This window comes from Coregonus lavaretus (genome assembly GCF_964263955.1).
Source record: "Coregonus lavaretus genome assembly, contig: HAP1_SCAFFOLD_3677, whole genome shotgun sequence".
NCBI classification, from domain to species: Eukaryota; Metazoa; Chordata; class Actinopteri; order Salmoniformes; family Salmonidae; genus Coregonus; species Coregonus lavaretus.
This window is the reverse complement of record NW_028166033.1, coordinates 9,114-31,899: the sequence shown is the minus strand read 5'-3', so window position 1 is coordinate 31,899 and position 22,786 is coordinate 9,114. Positions and strand designations below refer to the sequence as shown.

General features: G+C 43.2%; 1 protein-coding gene across 1 annotated transcript in view; it reads left to right on the top strand.

Moving 5' to 3' along the window:
* Window positions 1-19,356, top strand: part of LOC311115185 (receptor tyrosine-protein kinase erbB-4-like) — a gene marked incomplete at both ends in the record, with an annotated part of 40,045 nt that extends 20,689 nt beyond the window's left edge. The window contains 3 exons of the mRNA XM_084190386.1: window positions 737-936; window positions 6,169-6,301; window positions 19,263-19,356. Of these exons, the coding sequence (XP_084046512.1) occupies window positions 737-936; window positions 6,169-6,301; window positions 19,263-19,356 (427 nt within the window). The remainder of the gene's footprint in view (window positions 1-736; window positions 937-6,168; window positions 6,302-19,262) is intronic.
* Between the last annotated feature and the right edge of the window lie 3,430 nt (window positions 19,357-22,786).

Genomic DNA, 22,786 nt, shown 5'->3' with positions numbered 1-22,786 from the left:
TGTGTGATAGCGAGAATGACATGTTGACAATTTCAAGTAAACACACACACACACACACACTCACACACACATTGTGGCCTATCACTAAGTGGAGAGCTGTGTTCTTGTTAGTGCCTCCGTACGCTCCCTACTCCCGCTCTTCAAGGCTCTTTCTGGGTCGTGAAGACCCTTTCAGAGAGAAAGAGAGAGAAAGAGAGAGAGAAGGGAGAGAGAGGTAGAGTGCCTTTGGTACTCTGTGTGTAGGAGCATGCTGTATGCATCACAGGGATTGAAGACGCTTAATGTTTTTGCATTAAGTGATCTTAACACATCTAAGAGCACCTAGCTTTGTAAAGATTTACAGAGCAGCGTCAGTTGGTTTGCTAACAGCCTACCACACTCTCCTTACAGGAATAACATCAACTGTGTATTAACTGGAAATGCATCTTTATTTTCCCTCTCTGACCTTTATCTTATGCTTTTTTCATCTCTACCCTATTCTGTCTGTTTCTCTTTCTCTTTATTTATCTGTCCTCACCCCTTTCTGTCTGTCTCACTCTCTGTCATGGGTCTTCTTCACCTTCTCTCACCCTTGTTTACTCCTCCTCCATCTCACCTCTCACATCTTTCTCTTACACCTCTCTCTCTCGCCCCTCTTCCTCCGTCTTCACCCACTTCCCTCTTCCCTCTCTCCCCTTCCCTTTTTCCCGTCTCCTCTCCCCCTCTCTCCCCTTCCATCCTTTCTCTCCTCTCCCAGTGGTATCTCTCTCCTAGTGTTGAAGCAGCAGAGGATATCGTCCCTCCAGCTCCAATCCCTGAAAGAGATCAGTGCTGGTAACGTGTACATCACCAATAACAGCCAGCTGTGCTTCTACAACACTGTCAACTGGACCGGCCTGTTCAGAGCCAACAACCAGAAGGTCCTCATACGCAACAACAGAGACCCCAAAGAGTGCAGTGAGTCACACACACACACAAACACACACACACACACAAATGCACGTACACACGCCTGTGTATACACAAACATACATACAAACACACACACACACATACACACACACTCTCAACTCATTTCAGTCCAAACCCAACTTAGATCTGGACACTGTGTTACTGATACTGTTTGTTAACATTGTACAGTTAAAATATTCTTAAATACAATGTACAGAGCTAAAATTATGATAGAGTGTGGTGCAATTGGACTAATGAGAGAATTCAGTTACCACTGGTTCCTCTCCTACTAATATCTCAGCCTTAGGCGTTCATGTATTATGGTCATCAGTTACCACTGGTTCCTCTCCTACTAATATCTCAGCCTTAGACATTCATGTATTATGGTCATCAGTTAACCACTGGTTCCTCTCCTACTAATATCTCAGCCTTAGACATTCATGTATTATGGTCATCAGTTAACCACTGGTTCCTCTCCTACTAATATCTCAGCCTTAGACATTCATGTATTATGGTCATCAGTTACCACTGGTTCCTCTCCTACTAATATCTCTTCTCCTCATCCCCTCTTCTCCTCTTCCCCTCTTCTCATTCCTCTTCTCCTCACTCCTCTTCTCCTCACTCCTCTTCTCCTCTTCCCCTCTTCCCCTCTTCTCCTCACTCCTCTTCTCCTCTTCCCCTCTTCCTCTCTTCCCCTCTTCTCCTCACTCCTCTTCTCCTCACTCCTCTTCTCCTCTTCCTCTCTTCCCTCCTCAACAGTCTGCAGGTGTCACACACTCTTAGCTGGCTGACTTTGAGGAGTTGGACTGTGTCTATGAGTCAGACAGTTCTCCTTTGCTGTGTATGTGTGTGTGTGTGTGTGTGCGTGCGTGCAGGCGTGTTCCTGTGTATTTGTGTCCTTGTGCATGCGTGCTTGTGTGTGTGTGTGTTATCTTAGCCGTAGCTCAAGGTGGACAGACAGGCTCTACCCCCCAGCTGTTACCTCCCTACTCATTAGGGTTTCTATGCAGGCTGTGTAGTCAACACTCTTTGATATGGAGAAGATAACAGAGACGGGAGCTTCCTGAAGTGTTCACCATGCACACTCACTCAAGAACTGGGATCAAATCAAATGGGCCTGTGGGGTTTTTATTTCTTCTTCCTTTCCCTCCTTTTTCTCCTTATTTTTCATCCTGAAGTAGGATGTTGTGATGCATGATGGGTATTGTCTTCCGTTGACGTCGGCCGTTGTTGGAAGCACTCTCTCAGCTCTGGTTGCTTGGCTCGTTCGACAGTCCCCTCCGGCGTCTTAACGTTTCCCTGAAGACGGACCTGGCTCAGCGTTTGACGTCAATAGAGTCCAAACTGTGTGTTTTCAATGGGAGTCAAAAACTTTGATGTCGGCATCTTTTTGATCCCGTTGCGTACTGTAATATTTCCTCTCTCTCTTCTCTCTCTCTCTCTCTCTCTCTCTCTCTCTCTCTCTCTCTCTCTCTCTCTCTCTCTCTCTCTCTCTCTCTCTCTCTCTCTCTCTCTCTCTCTCTCTCTCTCTCTCTCTCTCTCTCTCTCTCTCTCTCTCTCTCTCTCTCTCTCTCTCTCTCTCTGCTCACTTTTATTTTTCAAATTTTTTCAGCATTCTGGACATGACCCCAAAACACAGAATGCCCCCTGACTTACATCTGGCCTGAACCTCAAAGTCAGGGTGGAATGATTGTGACTATAGCTCTGTGGGCTATGTCTCTAGTGCCCAACAAACACGTACAGTCTCTTTATGCTGCTCCGGTGGGAGGGGAAGCCAATACAGAGCCAGTGGCAGAGCAGAGGGGTGTAGAGCTGAACTAGGCCAGGCCAGACAGCCTGTTGCTCTCTGTTGCTGTAGACCTGCCAGACACCACATCCTGCCGCAAGGGGAATGGAAATCACTTCTGACATGTTGGCTACATCCCAAATAGTACCATATTTGCTATATAGTGCACTACTTTTGACCATTGTACATAGGTCCCTGGTCAAAAGTAGTGCACTATATTGGGAATATGGTGCCATTTGGGACACATCCGTTGTATGAGATAGTAGCCCTGCAGACCTTCGATGTTCTCACAATGTTGTGTCCAATGTTGGGTAACAATCTTAGAACCTAGAAACTAATCTGGAGTATGGGCTGGCCAGCTCCTCCATTTGAACAGTCTGTCACGATAGACTATGTACCAACCATATATAAACGGAGCTGCAGAGGGACCTCACTCCTGGTATTATTATGCACAGAGAGTAGGCTACGCATGCTGCAGTGGCATGGCATCCGTCCACTCATATCAGTTGAGTACAGAGATCCTATTTCCTGCACAGAGGGACGGTTGGACTAAAAGCCCTCTCTCTCTTGTCTCCATTATCATTATCTTTGCCAGCGTTTGCTGATGCTGAAAAGAGATGATAGAGTTAAAGGCTAATGTTCAACTGTCTGTCTTTCTTTTCCCCCCTTTTGTTTCCCCTTGTTTTATCGTTTGTCATCATAGTTAGCTTGTACATCCAGGTGTTACTCAAGCTACTTTAGTACCCCGTCACTGTTTGGTCAGCACTATTATAATGGGAGAACACAGCTACAGCTGGGTCCACATTCAGCTCCGTAGTGGGTCTCCTCTCACAGACCTGTCTGTCTGTCTTCCTCTCTACCTCTGCACTCTACTGACAGATTAGGGTTGCAAAAATCCGGTAACTTTCCCCAAATTCCCAGGTTTTCCAGAAATCCTGGTTGGAGAATTACGGATTTCCTGGTTAATCCCTCCTGATTCTGGGAATCTTCCAACCGGGATTACTTACTTCTTACAATGGATCTTTGAGATAGATGTGCATTGGGCATGTCTCTCCCTCTCTGCTGTAGCTCTGCTTTGTTAGATACAGTGAGGGAAAAAAGTATTTGATCCCCTGCTGATTTTGTATGTTTGCCCACTGACAAAAAATGATCAGTCTATAATTTTAATGGTAGGTTTATTTGAACAGTGAGAGACAGAATAACAACAACAAAATCCAGAAAGACGCATGTCAAAAATGTTATAAATTGATTTGCATTTTAATGAGGGAAATAAGTATTTGACCCCCTCTCAATCAGAAAGATTTCTGTCTCCCAGGTGTCTTTTATACAGGTAACGAGCTGAGATTAGGAGCACACTCTTAAAGGGAGTGCTCCTAATCTCAGCTTGTTACCTGTATAAAAGACACCTGTCCACAGAAGCAATCAATCAATCAGATTCCAAACTCTCCACCATGGCCAAGACCAAAGAGCTCTCCAAGGATGTCAGGGACAAGATTGTAGACCTACACAAGGCTGGAATGGGCTACAAGACCATCGCCAAGCAGCTTGGTGAGAAGGTGACAACAGTTGGTATGATTATTCGCAAATGGAAGAATCACAAAATAACTGTCAATCTCCCTCGGCCTGGGTCTCCATGCAAGATCTCACCTTGTGGAGTTGCAATGATCATGAGAACGGTGAGGAATCAGCCCAGAACTACACGGGAGGATCTTGTCAATGATCTCAAGGCATCTGGGACCATAGTCACCAAGAAAACAATTGGTAACACACTACGCCGTGAAGGACTGAAATCCTGCAGCGCCCGCAAGGTCCCCCTGCTCAAGAAAGCACATATACAGGCCCGTCTGAAGTTTGCCAATGAACATCTGAATGATTCAGAGGAGAACTGGGTGAAAGTGTTGTGGTCAGATGAGACCAAAATTGAGCTCTTTGGCATCAACTCAACTCGCCGTGTTTGGAGGAGGAGGAATGCTGCCTATGACCCCAAGAACACCATCCCCACCATCAAACATGGAGGTGGAAACATTATGCTTTGGGCGTGTTTTTCTGCTAAGGGAACAGGACAACTTCACCGCATCAAAGGGACGATGGACGGGGCCATATACCATCAAATCTTGGGTGAGAACCTCCTTCCCTCAGCCAGGGCATTGAAAATGGGTTGTGGATGGGTATTCCAGCATGATAATGACCCAAAACATACAGCCAAGGCAACAAAGGAGTGGCTCAAGAAGAAGCACATTAAGGTCCTGGAGTGGCCTAGCCAGTCTCCAGACCATAATCCCATAGAAAATCTGTGGAGGGAGCTGAAGGTTTGAGTTGCCAAACGTCAGCCTCGAAACCTTAATGACTTTGAGAAGATCTGCAAAGAGGAGTGGGACAAAATCCCTCCTGAAATGTGTGCAAACCTGGTGGCCAACTACAAGAAATGTCTGACCTCTGTGATTGCCAACAAGGGTTTTGCCACCAAGTACTAAGTCATGTTTTGCAGAGGGGTCAAATACTTATTTCCCTCATTAAAATGCAAATCAATTTCTAACATTTTTGACATGCGTTTTTCTGGATTTTTTTGTTGTTATTCTGTCTCTCACTGTTCAAATAAACCTACCATTAAAATTATAGACTGATCATGTCTTTGTCAGTGGGCAAACGTACAAAATCAGCAGGGGATCAAATACTTTTTTCCATCACTGTACATGCTGTAATTTCACTATGCACTTCCAACAAAGGGACTTTGAGATAAATCTTCATGGTGGGTCTGGCTGCCATTACCTATTCCAGATGGCAGACAGACAGACAGACAGACAGACAGACAGACAGACAGACAGACAGACAGACAGACAGACAGACAGTCCAGTCTAGACAATTAGCATGTGACCATGGATCCACCCTCCCTCAGATGGACCAAGAGTTGAAACCACTGTTTGACTGACTGGTCTTATATGAACACACACTCTGTTGTTTGGTTCAGCCAACTGCTGAGTTGCAGGCATTGGGTCACTTAGTTGTGTTGTTTTCTTTAAAAAGAGCAAGGTTGGATTGTTGATGCTGGCTTATTGGTGATGGGTTATTGAGATACTGTATGAGGGCGGCAGGTAGCCTAGCGGTTAAGAGTGTTGGGCCACTTCCCCAAGCTGACTAGGTGAGAAATCTGTCAATGTGCCCTTGAGCAAAGCACTTAACCCTAATTGCTCCTGGAAGTTATTCTGGATAAGAGTGTCTGGTAAATTACTAAAATGTAAAAAAGGCCTTGTAGCCTTCTTTAGAACTTAAGTAATTTCACCCCTTTTGGTAGCCAATGGCTCCACCCATATCCTTTCAGTTAAAGTAAAACATTTATAATTATTATCAGTGTCCAGTACCTAACCCTGTCATGCTACTGTGGATGGTGTTTGACCTTCTGTCTACCCCCTAACCCTAACCTTAACTCTGACCTGTGTTCTTGTGTTTCTCAGCTACTGAGCGGATGGTGTGTGACCCTCTGTGTTCGGACGCTGGCTGCTGGGGGCCGGGACCAGACCAGTGCCTATCCTGTCGCTACTTCAGTAGGGGACGCATCTGTGTGGACACCTGCAATCTCTATGAAGGGTGAGTTACAGATGACAGTATAACACAATGAGAGATACTGTAGACTCTTGACAGTATAACACAATGAGAGATACTGTAGACTCTTGACAGTATAACACAATGAGAGATACTATAGACCAGGGGTGTCAAACTCATTTTAGCTCAGGGGCCACATGGAGGAAAATCTATTCCCAAGTGGGCCGGACCAGAAAAATCATGGTATATATAACTTAAAAACAACAACTTCAGATTGTTTTCTTTGTTTTAATACGATCAACATACAACATAAAGTTGGAGCCTGAGGACAGTGTGTCCAAAATAGTACAAGCACAACATCACTATTAATCATAAAACACGTCAAGTTTATTTGAAAATTCTAAAGAAAAAGAACACACAAACACACAATGCCTCAGTGATTAACAGAACTGTTTCACAGATCACAGAACTATATCAGGGTGTCATTTCTCAGGCAGAAATGTAGATAAAAATAATGAAATCCTGTTCCCCAAACAAGTGCAAGAACCACAGAGTCAAGAATAGGTTAAATATACAAATAAAATAAAAACAATTAAAAACAATAGCACATCAACATAAAAACATATAAACATAAAGCTGGAGCCTGAGGACAGTGTCCAAAAGCACAACATCACTATTAATCATAAAACACCTCAAGTTATTTGAAAGTTCTGAGGACAAAGAACACACAAACACACAATGCCTCAGTGATTCACAGAAGTATATCACAGATCACAGAACTATATCAGGGTGTCATTTATCAGGCAGAAATGTAGATAAAAATAATGAAATACTGTTCCCCAAACAAGTGCAAGAACCACAGAGTCAAGAATAGGTTAAATATACAAATAAAATAAAATCAATTAAAAACAATAGCACATCAACATAAAAACATATAAACATAAATCTGAAAGCGTTGCTCAAACTCCCGTAACAGTCACGTTATTTTATCTTTGAACCGCTTCATGTCTGCCACATGTTGGGTCGCGCACACATTTTTCAGACAGGGGAAGTGAGCTGCATCACCACCGGCAAGTTGCGTCTCCCACAATGACAGCTTCAACTTGAAAGAACGTATGCTGTCATAATACTGCGTGACAACTTTGTTGCGCCCTTGCAGCTGTTTGTTCAAGTTATGCAGGTGCTCTGTAACATCCACCATAAATGCAAGGTCCTGCATCCATTCTGCGGAATGAAATTCTAACACTGGTTTGCCCTTTTCTTCCATGAACTGTTCAATTTCTTCTCGTAAATCAAAGAAACGCCTCAGCACAGCACCTCGGCTTAACCATCTTACCTCAGTGTGGTATGGCAGGCCATAGATGTGGTCTTTCTCTCTGAGAAGGCTGTCAAACTGACGGTGATTCAGGCTTCTGGATCGGATGAAATTAACAGTTTGGATGACCACCTTCATGACGTTATCCTTCTTTAATGACTTGCAACACAAAGCCTCCTGGTGCAAAATACAGTGAAAAGTCAAAAAATCACGTCCTCCATTTGCAGATTGCACTTTCTCTCTGAACTTTGTCACAACGCCTGCTTTTTTCCCGATCATTGAGGGCGCACCATCTGTAGCCAGGCTGACAGCGCGGGACCAGTCCACTCCGACCCTGTCCAGTGCGCCGACGAGTGCGGTAAAAATATCAGCTGCTGTCGTTGTATCTGTCATCGGCACCAACTCCACGAACTCCTCGGTGACGGTCAATGTGTCATCAACTCCGCGGATGAAAATGGCCAGTTGTGCAACATCTGTAATGTCCGTGCTTTCATCAATTGCAACCGAAAACGCAATACATGACTTTACTTTTTGCTTCAACTGGCTGTCCAAATCCACTGAAAGATCGGAAATCCTGTCTGCAACTGTGTTTCTTGTCAGGCTGATATTTGCAAAAGCCTGCCGCTTTTCAGGGCACACAATCTCCGCTGCCTTCATCATGCATGTTTTTACAAATTCACCCTCACTAAATGGTTTTGAAGCCACTGCGATTTCATTAGCAATGAGGTAGCTAGCTTTCACTGCAGCGTCACTGATGTCTCGGCTGTGAGTAAACACAGACTGCTGTTTCTTCAGACCCGCCAACAGTTCATTCACCTTCTCTCATCTCCGCTGTCCTTGAAAGTTGTCATATTTGTCGGCATGAAGACTCACATAGTGGCGACGAAGGTTATATTCTTTCAGCACTGCAACATGCTCTGAACACACCAAACATACAGCTTTCCCATTCAATTCCGTGAATAAATCGGATTCGGATTCTTGAAACACTCTGCACTCTGCGTCCACTTTTCTCTTTTTTGACAGAGACATATTGGGGCAATGAGGGTGCCAAAGCACATAATGTTAAAAGTAGAAGCCGTAATAAATATTGCGGGCAAAACAAAGTAGCTCATTGGCTGCACGTGCTTGACCTACTTGCTCTGCCCCGGTATAAACAGTTTGCTTGCTTAACACAATTGCTATTGCGCCATCCAGTGGACGCAATTGGAACAGCAGTTTATTTTCTTGAAAAATTGCAGCGCATTTTTATACTTTACAAAATTGTTATAATTTTTTTTTTTTTTTTTTTTTTTTTTTTTTTATCATCTCGCGGGCCGGATTAAACCCGTTTGCGGGCCTGATCCGGCCCGCGGGCCGGATGTTTGACACCCCTGCTGTAGACTCTTGACAGTATAACACAATGAGAGATACTGTAGACTCTTGACAGTATAACACAATGAGAGATACTGTAGACTCTTGACAGTATAACACAATGACATTATGACAGAATCACTCTCAATATGCATGAAGATAAAGGCAAATACAGCTGTCAAACTAACAAACCTTTAACTTTTACCTCAGTGTAAGTTACAACTTTTTTTTTTGGCATTTAGGTCTGAGTGAATTGTTTCTGATATAGTGTTTTCTTTTGTACACTCTCAGAAATAAAGGGTTAGATTTGTTCCTAAAGGGTTACAATCGCTTGTCACTGGGGTGGTACCCTGTAAGGTCCTCCTACTTTTATTTATAGGTACAGTATCATTCTCCACAGGTACAAAAGTATGCTTTTTTACATTTTATATATAGTACCGCCACAGTGACAAAGCCATTTGTTCTATGTACTGTAAGTGGCAACAATGTATCTCTACCATAGACCAGTTAAACTGGTACAACATTTCCATTCACAGATAGCCAGAAATCAAACAGAAAGCCACGCCCCCACTAAGCCACACCTCCAATATAATTTTCCACTGTGTCTTTTTGAGTGAATTGTAGCGTTACCACCCATGACTGTATGTGTTAGTGACAGAGACATGGTTGTTGAATTCATACAATTTTAGAATTGTGGCCTTCACCAAGTGAGTTCCTAGGCATATATTATCATTAAAATTTAACTCTTTATGACCATACATTACGTACATTATCAGACCTTATTTTTAGGCCTAGTTTTACCCTAATACAGTGGCCTGAAACTCATGGTTTACAGGCCACCTCAGGCCTGCAAGTAGGCTTGCACAATTCCAGTAATATTCCCTTAAATCCCAGATTTTCAAAAAATCCTGGTTAAAGGATGTCCTGCATACAGTGCATTCGGAAAGTATTCAGACCCCTTGACTTTTTCCACATTTTGTTACGTTACAGCCTTATTATAAAATGTATTTAAAAAAATAATGTCCTCATCAATCTACACCAATACCCCATAATGACAATACCCCATAATTTGTTGGTGTGCAATTGTATTACAAAAAAAAAAAATGACATGTCACATTTACATAAGTATTCAGACCCTTTACTCAGTACTTTGTTGAAGCACCTTTGTCAGCGATTACAGCCTTGAGTCTTCTTGGGGATGACCCTACAAGCTTGGCAACCTGTGTTTTGGGAGTTTCTCCCATTCTTCTCTGCAGATCCTCTCAAGCTCTGTCGGGTTGGATGGGGAGTGTCGCTGCACAGCTATTTTCAGGTCTATACAGATCGGGTTCAAGTCCGGGCTCTGTCTGGGCCATTCAAGGACATTCAGAGACTTGTCCCAAAGCCACTCCTGCGTTGTCTTGTCTGTGTGCTTAGGGTTGTTGTCTTGTTGGAAGGTGAACCATCGCCCCAGTCTGAGGTCCTGAGTGCTCTGGAGCAGGTTTTCATCAAGGATCTCTCTGTACTTTGCTCCGTTCATCTTTCCCTCGATCCTGACTAGTCTCCCAGTCCCTGCCGCTGAAAAACATCCCCACAGCATGATGCTGCCACCACCATGTTTCACTGTAGGGATGGTGCCAGGTTTCCTCCAGACGTGACGCTTGGTATTCAGGCCAGGAGTTCAATATTGGTTTCATCAGACCAGAGATTCTTGTTTCTCATGGTCTGAGAGTCTTTTAGGTGCCATTTGGCAAACTCCAAGTGGGCTGTCATGTGCCTTTTACTGAGGAGTCGCTTCCGTCTGGCCACTCTACCATAAAGGCCTGATTGGTGGAGTGCTTCAGAGATAGTTATCCTTCTGCAAGCTTCTCCCATCTCCACAGAGGAACTCTGGAGCTCTGTCAGAGTGACCATTGGGTTCTTGGTCACTTCACTTACCAAGGTGCTTCTCCACCGATTGCTCAGTTTGGCCGGGCGGCCAGCTATAGGAAGAGTCTTGGTGGTTCCAAACGTCTTCCATTTAAGAATGATGGAGGCCACTGTGGTCTTGGGGATCTTCGATGCTGCAGAAATGTTTTGGTACCTTTCCCCACAGTTGCATGGGCATGGGATGCAAGTTGCCCATGCAACTTGCCCATGCCCCCCCCCGCTTCTCCTTCACACAAATTCAGACAGCTGATGTTCTGAAAGAGCTGCAAAATCTGGACCCCTACAAATCAGCTGGGCTAGACAATCTGGACCCTTTCTTTCTAAAACTAGCCGCCGAAATTGTCGCAACCCCTATTACTAGTCTGTTCAACCTTTCTTTCGTAACGTCTGAGATCCCCAGAGATTGGAAAGCTGCCGCGGTCATCCCCCTCTTCAAAGGGGGTGACACTCTAGATCCAAACTGCTACAGACCTATATCCATCCTGCCCTGCCTTTCGAAAGTATTTGAAAGCCAAGTTAACAAACAGATCACCGACCATTTCGAATACCACCGTACCTTCTCCGCTATGCAATCCGGTTTCCGAGCTGGTCATGGGTGCACTTCAGCCACGCTCAAGGTCCTAAACGATATTATAACCGCGATTGATAATAGACAGTACTGTGCAGCCGTCTTCATCGACCTGGCCAAGGCTTTCGACTCTGTCAACCACCGCATTCTTATTGGCAGACTAAATAGCCTTGGTTTCTCAAATGACTGCCTCGCCTGGTTCACCAACTACTTCTCAGATAGAGTTCAGTGTGTCAAATCGGAGGGCCTGTTGTCTGGACCTATGGCAGTCTCTATGGGGGTGCCACAGGGTTCAATTCTTGGGCCGACACTTTTCTCTGTGTATATCAATGATGTCGCTCTTGCTGCTGGTGACTCTCAGATCCACCTCTACGCAGACGACACCATTTTGTATACATCTGGCCCTTCATTGGACACTGTGTTAACAAACCTCCAAACGAGCTTCAATGCCATACAACACTCCTTCAGTAGCCTCCAACTGCTCTTAAACACTAGTAAAACTAAATGCATGCTTTTCAATCGAACGCTGCTGGCACCCGCCCACCCGACTAGAATCACCACTCTCGACGGGTCTGACCTAGAGTATGTGGACAACTACAAATACCTAGGTGTCTGGTTAGACTGTAAACTCTCCTTCCAGACTCACATTAAGAATCTCCAATCCAAAGTTAAATCTAGAATCGGCTTCCTATTTCGCAACAAAGCCTCCTTCACTCATGCTGCCAAACATGCCCTCGTAAAACTGACTATCCTACCGATCCTTGACTTCGGCGATGTCATTTACAAAATAGCCTCCAACACTCTACTCAGCAAATTGGATGTAGTCTATCACAGTGCCATCCGTTTTGTCTCCAAAGCCCCATACACTACCCACCACTGTGACCTGTACGCTCTTGTTGGCTGGTCCTCACTACATGTTCGTTGTCAAACCCACTGGCTCCAGGCCATCTATAAATCACTGCTAGGCAAAATCCCCGCCTTATCTTAGCTCATTGGTCACCATAGCAGCACCCACCCGTAGTCTGCGCTCCAGCAGGTATATCTCACTGGTCATTCCCAAAGCCAACACCTCCTTTGGCCGCCATTCCTTCCAGTTCTCTGCTGCCAATGACTGGAACGAATTGCAAAAATCTCTGAAGCTGGAGACTCTTATCTCCCTCACTAACTTTAAGCATCAGTTGTCAGAGCACCTTACCGATCACTGCACCTGTACACAGCCCATCTGAAATTAGCCCACCCAACTACCTCATCCCTATATTGTTATTTATTTTCCTCCTTTGCACCCCAGTATCTCTATTTGCACATAATCTCTTGCACATCTAGCATTCCAGTGTTAATACTAATTGTAATTAATTTGCACTATAGCCTATATATTGCCTTACCTCCATAACTTGCTACATTTGCACACACTGTATATATATTTTCTGTTGTATTTTTGACTATTTTTTTTTTTTTACCCCATATGTAACCATATGTAACTCTGTGTTGTTGTATTTATCGCACTTCTTTGCTTTATCTTGACCAGGTCGCAGTTGTAAATGAGAACTTGTTCTCAACTGGCTTACCTGGTTAAATAAAGGTGAAAAAAATAAAAAAATAAAAAATAAAATTATGTGCCTCAACACGATCCTGTCTCGGAGCTCTGCGGACAATTCTTTCGACCTCATGGGTTGGTTTTTGCTCTGACATGCACTGTCAACTATGGGACCTTATAGAGACAGGTGTGTGCCTTTCCAAATCATGTCTAATCAATTACATTTACCACAGGTGGACTCCAATCAAGTTGAAAAAACATCTCAAGGATGATCAATGGAAATAGGATGCACCTGAGCTCAATTTCGAGTCTCATAGCAAAGGGTCTGAATACTTATGTAAATAAGGTTTTTCTGTTTGTTATTTTTTATAAATTTGCAAAAATTTCAAAACAACTGTTTTTTGCTTTGTCATTATGGGGTATTGTGTGTAGATTGATGATGATATATATATATTTTTTCATCCATTTTAGAATAAGGCTGTAACATAACAAAATGTGGAAAAAGTCAAGGGGTGTGAATTTATTCATCCGCAACCTGCATTTATAATGACTGTCAGGGTTAGGAACATTGTGAGGAGATTACCTAAGCCATTTAAACTTGAACAACCATTTCGGTAATGGGTGCAAAAAATCTAACTAACTGATTGGATTAGTTTAGAAAAACGTATTGTTATCTTGTGTAGCATACGATTAATCAATCAATGTACATTCACAAATAAAGATGTTAAAAACTATTCTAAAAGCATCTACCTGCAGTAGAGCATGCTGGGAAATAGGATCATAATAATAATGATGGTACAAATGTGCCTATTTAAGGTACCACCCCAGTGACAAAGCCGTTAATTCCTTTTAGGTGGCAAACATTCATAATTGTACCTTATGGTGGGTATTGAGGGTACACAAAATATGTTTGTACCCTGGGAAACAAAAATGTACCCCTATTTTTGAGAGTGAGAGTGTGATTATTGTACCTTAATATGCAAAATATGGGGTACAAAAATTTACCATTATACTCTTTATCCAGACATGTCCCCTGAAAGGTACCGAACAGTACTATCTGACATCATTATGTGTACCTCTGAAGGTACATTATGTGTATTTTGATATTATTGTACCCCAAGGAATAATACCATAACCTTATTTCTAAGAGTGTAGTACTATATATCTCAGCATGTATTACCTGCTCCACAGACTAGTGAGTGTAAAATATAACTACTGTCTGTGTAGACACCAATCTCTTCCATCTTTCATTCCGATAACGGGAGAAAACATGGTGTAAACACAATCGAAAGCCTCAGGAGAATGACAGAAAAATACTGCAAGAATGGATTTATGTGTTTCTCAAATGTCAGAGAAAAATAGATGAGGTTGCATCCAAAATGGCATCCTATTCCCGTATAGTGCACTCATTTTGACCTGAGCACTATGGGCCCTGGTCAAAAGTAGTGCGCTATATAAGGATTAGGGTGCCATTTGGGATGCAACCAGAGACAAGGACAGGTCAGACACAGCACAGAGAACTTCATACAAGAAGGATAAACCACCACAGCAATACACTCCAGTGAGTGAATAACAGGGGAAATAAGATGGTTGTTATGATCTGATGCAGTGTGGATTTACAGAGGAGAGATGTTACAATATGTGAGACAGAAACACACACATGGATGCATGCATACACACACACAGTCTTGTACAGCTAACCTTGTGGGGACACACAATTCAGTCCCATTCAAAATCCTATTTTCCCTAATCCCTAACCCGTACTCTTACTCTTACCCTAACATTAACCCTAACCCTAACCCTAAAACTAAAACTAACCCTAGATCCTAACCCTAATCCTTAAGGTAATTCTAACCCTAACACTAATTCTAACCTTAACCCTAAACCCCCTAGAAATAGCATTTGACCTCATGGGGACTAATAAAATGTCCCCAGTTGGTCCCAACATATTTTTTTTACTATTCTTGTGGGGACTTCTGTTCCCCACAACAATAGTTAAACACGTCCACGTCCACGTCCACGTACTTACTTTGAGTTGGAGCATAGGAGACAACATGTGGTCTGAGGGAGTGTACTTGATCAGGGGATTGGTTAAGGGATTGTATGAGCATTCCTTGCATTATTTCAGATCTCTACATTGTCTATTTTGTTGTGTTTGTTGTTGTTTACCTGTATAATCATCTCTAATACTTAGTTTAAAAGGCTTTGAGACAACAGGTGAGACATTCAAAGTTAAATTTCATCATCTGAACCGTAAGCCAGACTATTGATAACGCTATACCAGTGTGGTGTCTGGGTAATGTATAAATAGAAATAGATTATATGTCTATGGCGGGTGTACACTACAGTAGACACAGAAATGGATGATTGTTTTGCCTTGCAGACTGACTGGCTCTAGGTCCAGGCAGCCGTCGGGACCCTTCGTGGTCGAGAAGCGTGAGGCCAGTTTGGAGAGGTATGCCAAACGAGGGCAGGGGGGTTAGGCGTGTCACTGCGTGTCACAGTCACTGCTTGCGCACGGGGCCACGCTCTGCCTACCTGTCTGCCTGTCTGCACGCCACCGCTCACAGCTCATCCAATCAAAGAGATGCAAGAGATGCTACTAACCAATCCCAGAGCCACAAGACGCTACTGATTGAAGTCTACTGAGACCATAGACTTACGTTCTTTATAACACATAGGGGCGGGTTCCCGAACACAGATTAAGCTTAGCCTGGGACTAAAAAGCATGCTCAATGGAGAACCTCCATTAAAACTGCTTTCAAGTCCAGGACTAGGCTTAATCTGTGTCTGGGAAACTGCCCGATAGTATTATATTGTATGTTTATATGATTGAGACAATGTCTTGTTCACTATGGGGCACTCTTACATTAGGAGGAAAAACATCTAATTGCATGACTTGTTTATTTTCACTCCACAAAAGCTATTTTGCATTTCCTAACGTCTCTGTCTTGAAGGTAATTGTTTATTTTGAGTGACTGAGTCAACACAAAAGGTTAATAAGAAAAGAGGACAACGCAGATGCAGAGTGCAACTGTTATAGTGGAGATTTAGGTAGGAACTCCTGTAGGAAGTGAAGTCCATGCGTAAAAGCTTCTGTCCTCCGGGTCTTCTGCTAGAACAGAGGTGTTAAGTGCTCAGCAAGCTTCTTGACATGTGTAGCAGACAGACAGACCGTGCCTCTGTCCTAGAACAAGAATAGCACCCACCCAGTCACTGACTGCAGAGAGAGAGAAAGAGAGAGACAGTGAGAAACAGAGACAGAGAGACAGAAAAAGAGAGAGACAGAGAGAGAGACTGACAGAAAAAAATAGACAGAGAGAGAGACAGAGAGCAGCTTAGGCCATAGAGAAGCTTAACCCTACGGAGAGCCATGGGAGTCTTAGCTAACATAAAGGAGATGTTAAACCATAACCCATTTAAACCATAGCTGTACAAGACAAATACCTACCTCCCATGCCACCCTGCATGGCATTGTGTTGTCTGGATAAAGCATAATTAATCCTAATTCGATTTTAGATCCCATAGAGGAGTCCCACTTGGTATTAGACAAAGGGAAGAAGCACCACACGGACTGGCACACACACACACACACACACACACACACACACACACACACACACACACACACACACACACACACACACACACACACACACACACACACACACACACACACACACACACACACACACACACACACACACACACACACACACACACACACACACACACACACACACACACACACACACACACACACACACACACACACACACACACACATACACACACACACACACACACACACACACACACACACACATCATCATCATCATCAGGGCCTGCACTGTCTCTCCTTGTATGTTTAAGGCAGGGGGCCAAGCCAACTGTCTTACTTTGTCGTTGTTATGTAATGACTTTCCAAGCCCCGCCAGTGACTTCTTATTTTACTGTTGATTTTTGAATGTATGGAACACCCGTTGGCTTTAGCTGAAAAGCCATGCTATACCCCAAAGTGATGCTATCAATATAGCCAATATAATGAGCTATAACGCTTTAGGGTGTAGTAGTGTAACACAGAGAAATGCATCAGATTGTGTGTGCATGCTCAACGGTTAATGTCTGTGTCCCAAATGGCACTCTAGTCCCTAAATAGCAGACTACTTCTGGCTAGAGCGCTAGGGGTTTCCCTACGGGCCCTGGTCAAAAGTAGTGCACTTTATATGGACGCAGCCCATGACATCCAGTGACCTTCAATGCCAAATTAAACTGAAGACACACACACACACACTCTCTCTCTTTATCTCTCTAATACAATCCTGCGTTTATTGAGAAGTTTCCTTTTTAGGTCTATCTGCTGCATAATCTCTCTCCCTGATCCATTTACTGAAGGTTCACACAGATCTATATTTTATTGATCGTTTCCTCTGTCTCTCTCTCAAACTAATTTTGACATTGATGCCGGCGATTGATTGAGGTTTAAGAAATGTATTAGAACTGGGAGCAAGCTCCTGCGCACAGTTTTAAAAACTTGCCAGCACATTACTTGGCAACCAGTAAAAGTAAAGGGATATTGGATTTGGCTTGGTTTCAAAATAATGTTAAATAAAAGATGAATGTACAATGTTATTTTGATTTGTTTTGACTAAAAACCGTACATTCAGCATCACTCCGTCCAGGGAAATATTATAGTATTTTCTAAGTATACCAAACATTAAGAACACCTTCCTAATATTGAGTTGCACCCTCCCCCTTTTGACGTCAGAACAGCCTCAATTTGTCAGGGCATGGACTCTACAAGGTGTCAAAAGTGTTCCACATGGATGCTGGCCCATGTTGACTCCAATGCTTCCCACAGTTGTGTCAAGTTGGCTGGATGTCCTTTGGGTGGTGGACCATTATTGATACACAATGGAAACTGTTGAGCGTGAAAAACCCAGCAGCGTTGCAATTTTTTACACAAACCGGTGCACCTGGCACCTACTACCATACCCCTTTCAAAGGCACTTACATTTTTTGTCTTGCCCATTAACCCTCTGAATTGCACACATTCAACAATCTATGTCTCAGTTCTCAAGGCATAAAAATCCTTCTTTAACCTGTCTCCTCCCCTTCATCTACACTGATTGATGTGGATTTAACAAGTTACATTAATAAGGGATCATATCTTTCACCTGGATTCACCTGGTAAGTCTGTCATGGAAAGAGCAGGTGTTCTTAATGTTTTGTATACTCAGTGTATAATTCAGAATGTTGTGTATCCCTGTAAATAATCAGAATTCATGTAAACATTATAGTTTTGTGCCGAGGGACAGGGTAAGTTAAGCCGCCTACACATTTCTGTACTGAATGAAATATTACCACTACCTTTTTAAACCATGTCTATCTTTATTTCCCAAAGACAATTCAACACAATCACAATCACTTGTTTGTCTTTTAATAATGTTAAGCATCTTTTAACACAGGCTTAACACCTAACAAACACTTTGTACTTAAAAAAAACACTTTAAAAATAAGCCAGGCCCTGTTGTTACCTCTTATCCCACTTCAAATTGCTCAACTTGCCATTGGCTCAACTTACCCCATGACCATTGGCTCAACTTACCCAAAGGCAAACATTTTGACTATATTAGCCCACACAGCTACAAGGATGCACTTTCATGCTAGGTTTAAGACCTATTGAAGCTTATAGAGACCCCAACTGATCTATTTGTATAGAACAATCCCGAAATGATCTCCTTTGGTTTGGATACAAGCATTTTGTGTATGGTTTCCCAGAAACAATGGTGGCTCAACTTACCCCGTAGGCTCAACTTACCCCACTCTCCCCTATGTGTAATGTATTTGTTTTCAAATTGTGATTTAAGCGAAAGACAGCAGTATGTTAGTAGTCAGTTCTCCTTTATGTTTTCTCCTTTAGTTTTCATCTCCAGTAGTCCTGGCTCATGCCCAGGCTCATTTCAGCCATCTTGTCAGCATGCTGTTGCTACTGGTGTACAGTATATACCGTGGAAAAGTGTGTATGTACAACAGTACCCCAATGACTGCAGCGCCTGAGGCCATAAAACCCCTCCAGCTATTCCTCTAGACAGATTCAGAGGAGCACAGCTCACCTCCCTTCCTCTAGACTCTGGATCTGACACACTTTGTTCTTTCTCACTGTCTACATCTTCCTCTACTCTCCTTTACCCCTCCCTCCCTCCCTCTGTCTGCTCTCTCTCCCTCCCTCTTTCTCTCCTTTCCCCTCCCTTTCCTCCCTCCCTGTCTCCATCTGTCTACCTTCCTCTCTCCTTCTCTCCTTCTCTCCATCTCTCTCTGTCTCTCCCAGGGAGGTGCGTGAGTATGACAACGGCTCGGTGTGTGTCGAGTGTGATGCCCAGTGTGAGAGAGCATATGGTGACTCCCTGACCTGTCATGGCCCGGTAAGATCCTCCAGAGACACAGGGTATCTCAATGTGCATACCACCGTGGTCCACACGCTCATGCTCCGTTATTCATTCTCTGTGGACGTTCTCTTGAGTATATTCTTGTGAGGACAAGAGTGTGGAGAACTCATAAAACATTACATTATAGAAGCACTCGCACCGCCCTCTACTGTATTACCTCATGCTGCACCTCCCCATTCACTGAACCTTCTTCCAGCCAGGACAATGGCAACAATAGAGACGAAACAAGATATACAGAAAGCAAATGTTTTACTTATCAGCTAGCTATATGTGAATCGTAATATTCTTTGCCTGGTAAACAGATAGTTTACCAGACAAAAATTACCTAAAACTAAAGTTATGCAAGGTAGATTCTTTGTGGGTAGCTAGCTAACAATTATTTGTTGCCATTTGGCTGGCTAATAGTAGTAGCTATCCAGTTAGCCTTATTGACTTACTATGGGCTTGCAATCTACATACAGTGCCTTTGGAAAGTATTCAGACCCCTTGACTTTTTTCAAATTTTGTTACGTTACAACCTTATTCCAAAATGGATTTTTTTTTTTACATGTCCTCAGCAATCTACACAAACTACCCTATAATGACAAAGCAAAAACAGGTTTTTAAAAAACAGAAATACCTTATTTACATATGTATTCAGACCCTTTGCTATGAGACTCGAATTTGAGCTCAGGTGCATCCTGTTTCCATTGATAATCCTTGAGATGTTTCTACAACTTGATTGGAGTCCACCTGTGGTAAATTCAATTGATTGGACATTATTTGGAAAGGCACACACCTGTCTATATAAGGTCCCACAGTTGACAGTACATGTCAGAGCAAAAACCAAGCCATGAGGTCAAAGGAATTGTCCGTAGAGCTCCGAGACAGGATTGTGTCGAGGCGCAGATCTGGGGAAGGGTACCAAAAAATATCTGCAGCATTGAAGTTCCCCAAGAACACAGTGACCTCCATCATTCTTAAATGGAAGAAGTTTGGAACCACCAAGACTCTTCTTATAGCTAGCCGCCCGGCCAAACTGAGCAATCGGGGGAGAAGGGCCTTGGTCAAGGAGGGGACCAAGAACCCAATGTTCACTCTGACAGAGCTCTAGAGTTCCTCTGTGAAGATGGGAGAAGATTCCAGGACAACCATCTCTGCAGCACTCCAACAATCAGGCCTTAATGGTAGAGTGGCCAGACGGAAGTCACTCCTCAGTAAAAGGCACATGACAGCCCGCTTGGAGTTTGCCAAAAGGCACCGAAAGACTCTCACACCATGAGAAACAAGAGTCTCTGGTCTGATGAAACCAAGATTGAACTCTTTGGCCTGAATGCCAAGCGTCACGTCTGGAGGAAACCTGGCAGGAGTAGCTTTGGGACAAGTCTCTGAATGTCCTTGAGTGGCCTAGCCAGAGCCCGGACTTGAACTCGATCAAACATCTCTGAAGAGAACTGAAAATAGCTGTGCAGCGACTCTCCCCATCCAACCTGACAGAGCTTGAGAGGATCTGCAGAGAAGAATGAGAGAAATTCCCCTAATACAGGTGTGTCAAGCTGGTAGCATCATACCCAAGAAGACTCGAGGCTGTAACCGCTGCCAAAGGTGCTTCAACAAAGTACTGAGAAAAGGGTCTGAGTACTTATGTAAATGTAATATTTCAGTTGTTTATTTTTTTATACATTTGCAAAAATTTCTAGAAACCTGTTTTTGCTTTGTCATTATGGGGTATTGTGTGTAGATTGATGAGGGGTGGAAAAAAACAATTTGATCCATTTTAGAAAAAAGTGTAAAGTAACAAAATGTGGAAAAGGTCAAGGGGTCTGAATACAGTGGGAATTGTATGCAGGTAAAAATGCCAAAAGTAAAACAGCATGTACTTATTAACGTGTCAAGATAAAGTATTGTAATCAGGCAACATATGAGATGTGAATGGGCAACAGTTTATTTTCTCTCGCTTCAGCTGAACTCCATTGATTTCAAGACATTTTACGTAATATTTTAAGTCATTTTTCTGGGCATATTTTCCGCTGAAGCTTGCGTCGATGCATGCTTCAAAATATGTACAAATGAAGAACGCATTCGAGAAGTGCCCTCCGTGCTCTGTTTCGCATACTTTGATTTGAACTCATACTCCGATCCTCCGGTGCTCCAATTTGCTTGCTTGGAACACGGTAGCATGCATTTTGAGAAACACCCACAGTCTAACACACACACCCACCCACCCACGCAGGCACACACACACACACACACACACACACACACACACACACACACACACACACACACACACACACACACACACACACACGCATTCATGACATGCACTGATAACTTCTCCTCACTCCTGCACATCCCAACAGACAATGAATAAAACACACAAATTCTCCAGTGTTACATTTTTTTTATCATCACACGGTGTTAAATCAACACTGAAAGTGTTGAGTCTGCAGACGCATATAGACACCAGAACAGTGTTAAATTAACACACTGCTTAGTGCAAAGTCTTATTCAAATATTTCCCATAGTGCCTTTCAAGTAAATTGTAGAGTTACCACCCATGACTGTATTTGTTAGTGACAGAGACATGGTTGTTGCAGTCATCCATTTTCGGTCAAAAGCTAATGTTATCCTAAAAAAAATATATTTAACACAATACCATACATATTTTTCACGAGGCCTTATTTTGAGGGCCTAGTAGTTTTACCCTAATACAGGGGCCTGAAACTCATACGCATCACTTTGAACGTAAACCACGCCTATCATTATCATATTTCCCAGCATGCTTTGTTGCAGGTTGCTTTTTTGAATTATGTATTTCGATATCTATGTTTGTGCATGTACATTTAACGATTAATTCATTCATCATTCATTCATTAATCCAATATGTTACTCTAGATCGCCATTACTCCACACACAGTTGACGCATACGAATCTCTCCCTCGCCCTCCATTTGGCAAATCTGACCATAACTCTCTCTTCCTGATTCCTGCTTACAAGCACAAACTCAAACAGGTAGTACCATTGACACGCTCAATATGGAAGTAGTCCGATGAAGCGAATGCTAAGCTACAGGAATGTTTCGCTAGTACAGACTGGAATATGTTCCGGGATTCATCCGATTGCATTCAGTGTACCACATCAGTCACCGGCATAATTAATATGTGCATCACCGATTGATATTGTCCCCACAGTGACCTACGTACATATCCCAACCAGAAGCCATGGATTACAGGCAACATCTGCACTGAGCTAAAGGCTAGAGCTGCCGCTTTCAAGGAGCGGGACACTAATCTGGACTCTTATAAGAAATCGCGCTACACCCTCCGACGAACCAACAAACAGTGACGAGTGACGTGAGTCTACCAGACAACCTAAATGTCTTCTACACTCGCTTCGAGGCTAGCAACACTGAACCATGCATGAG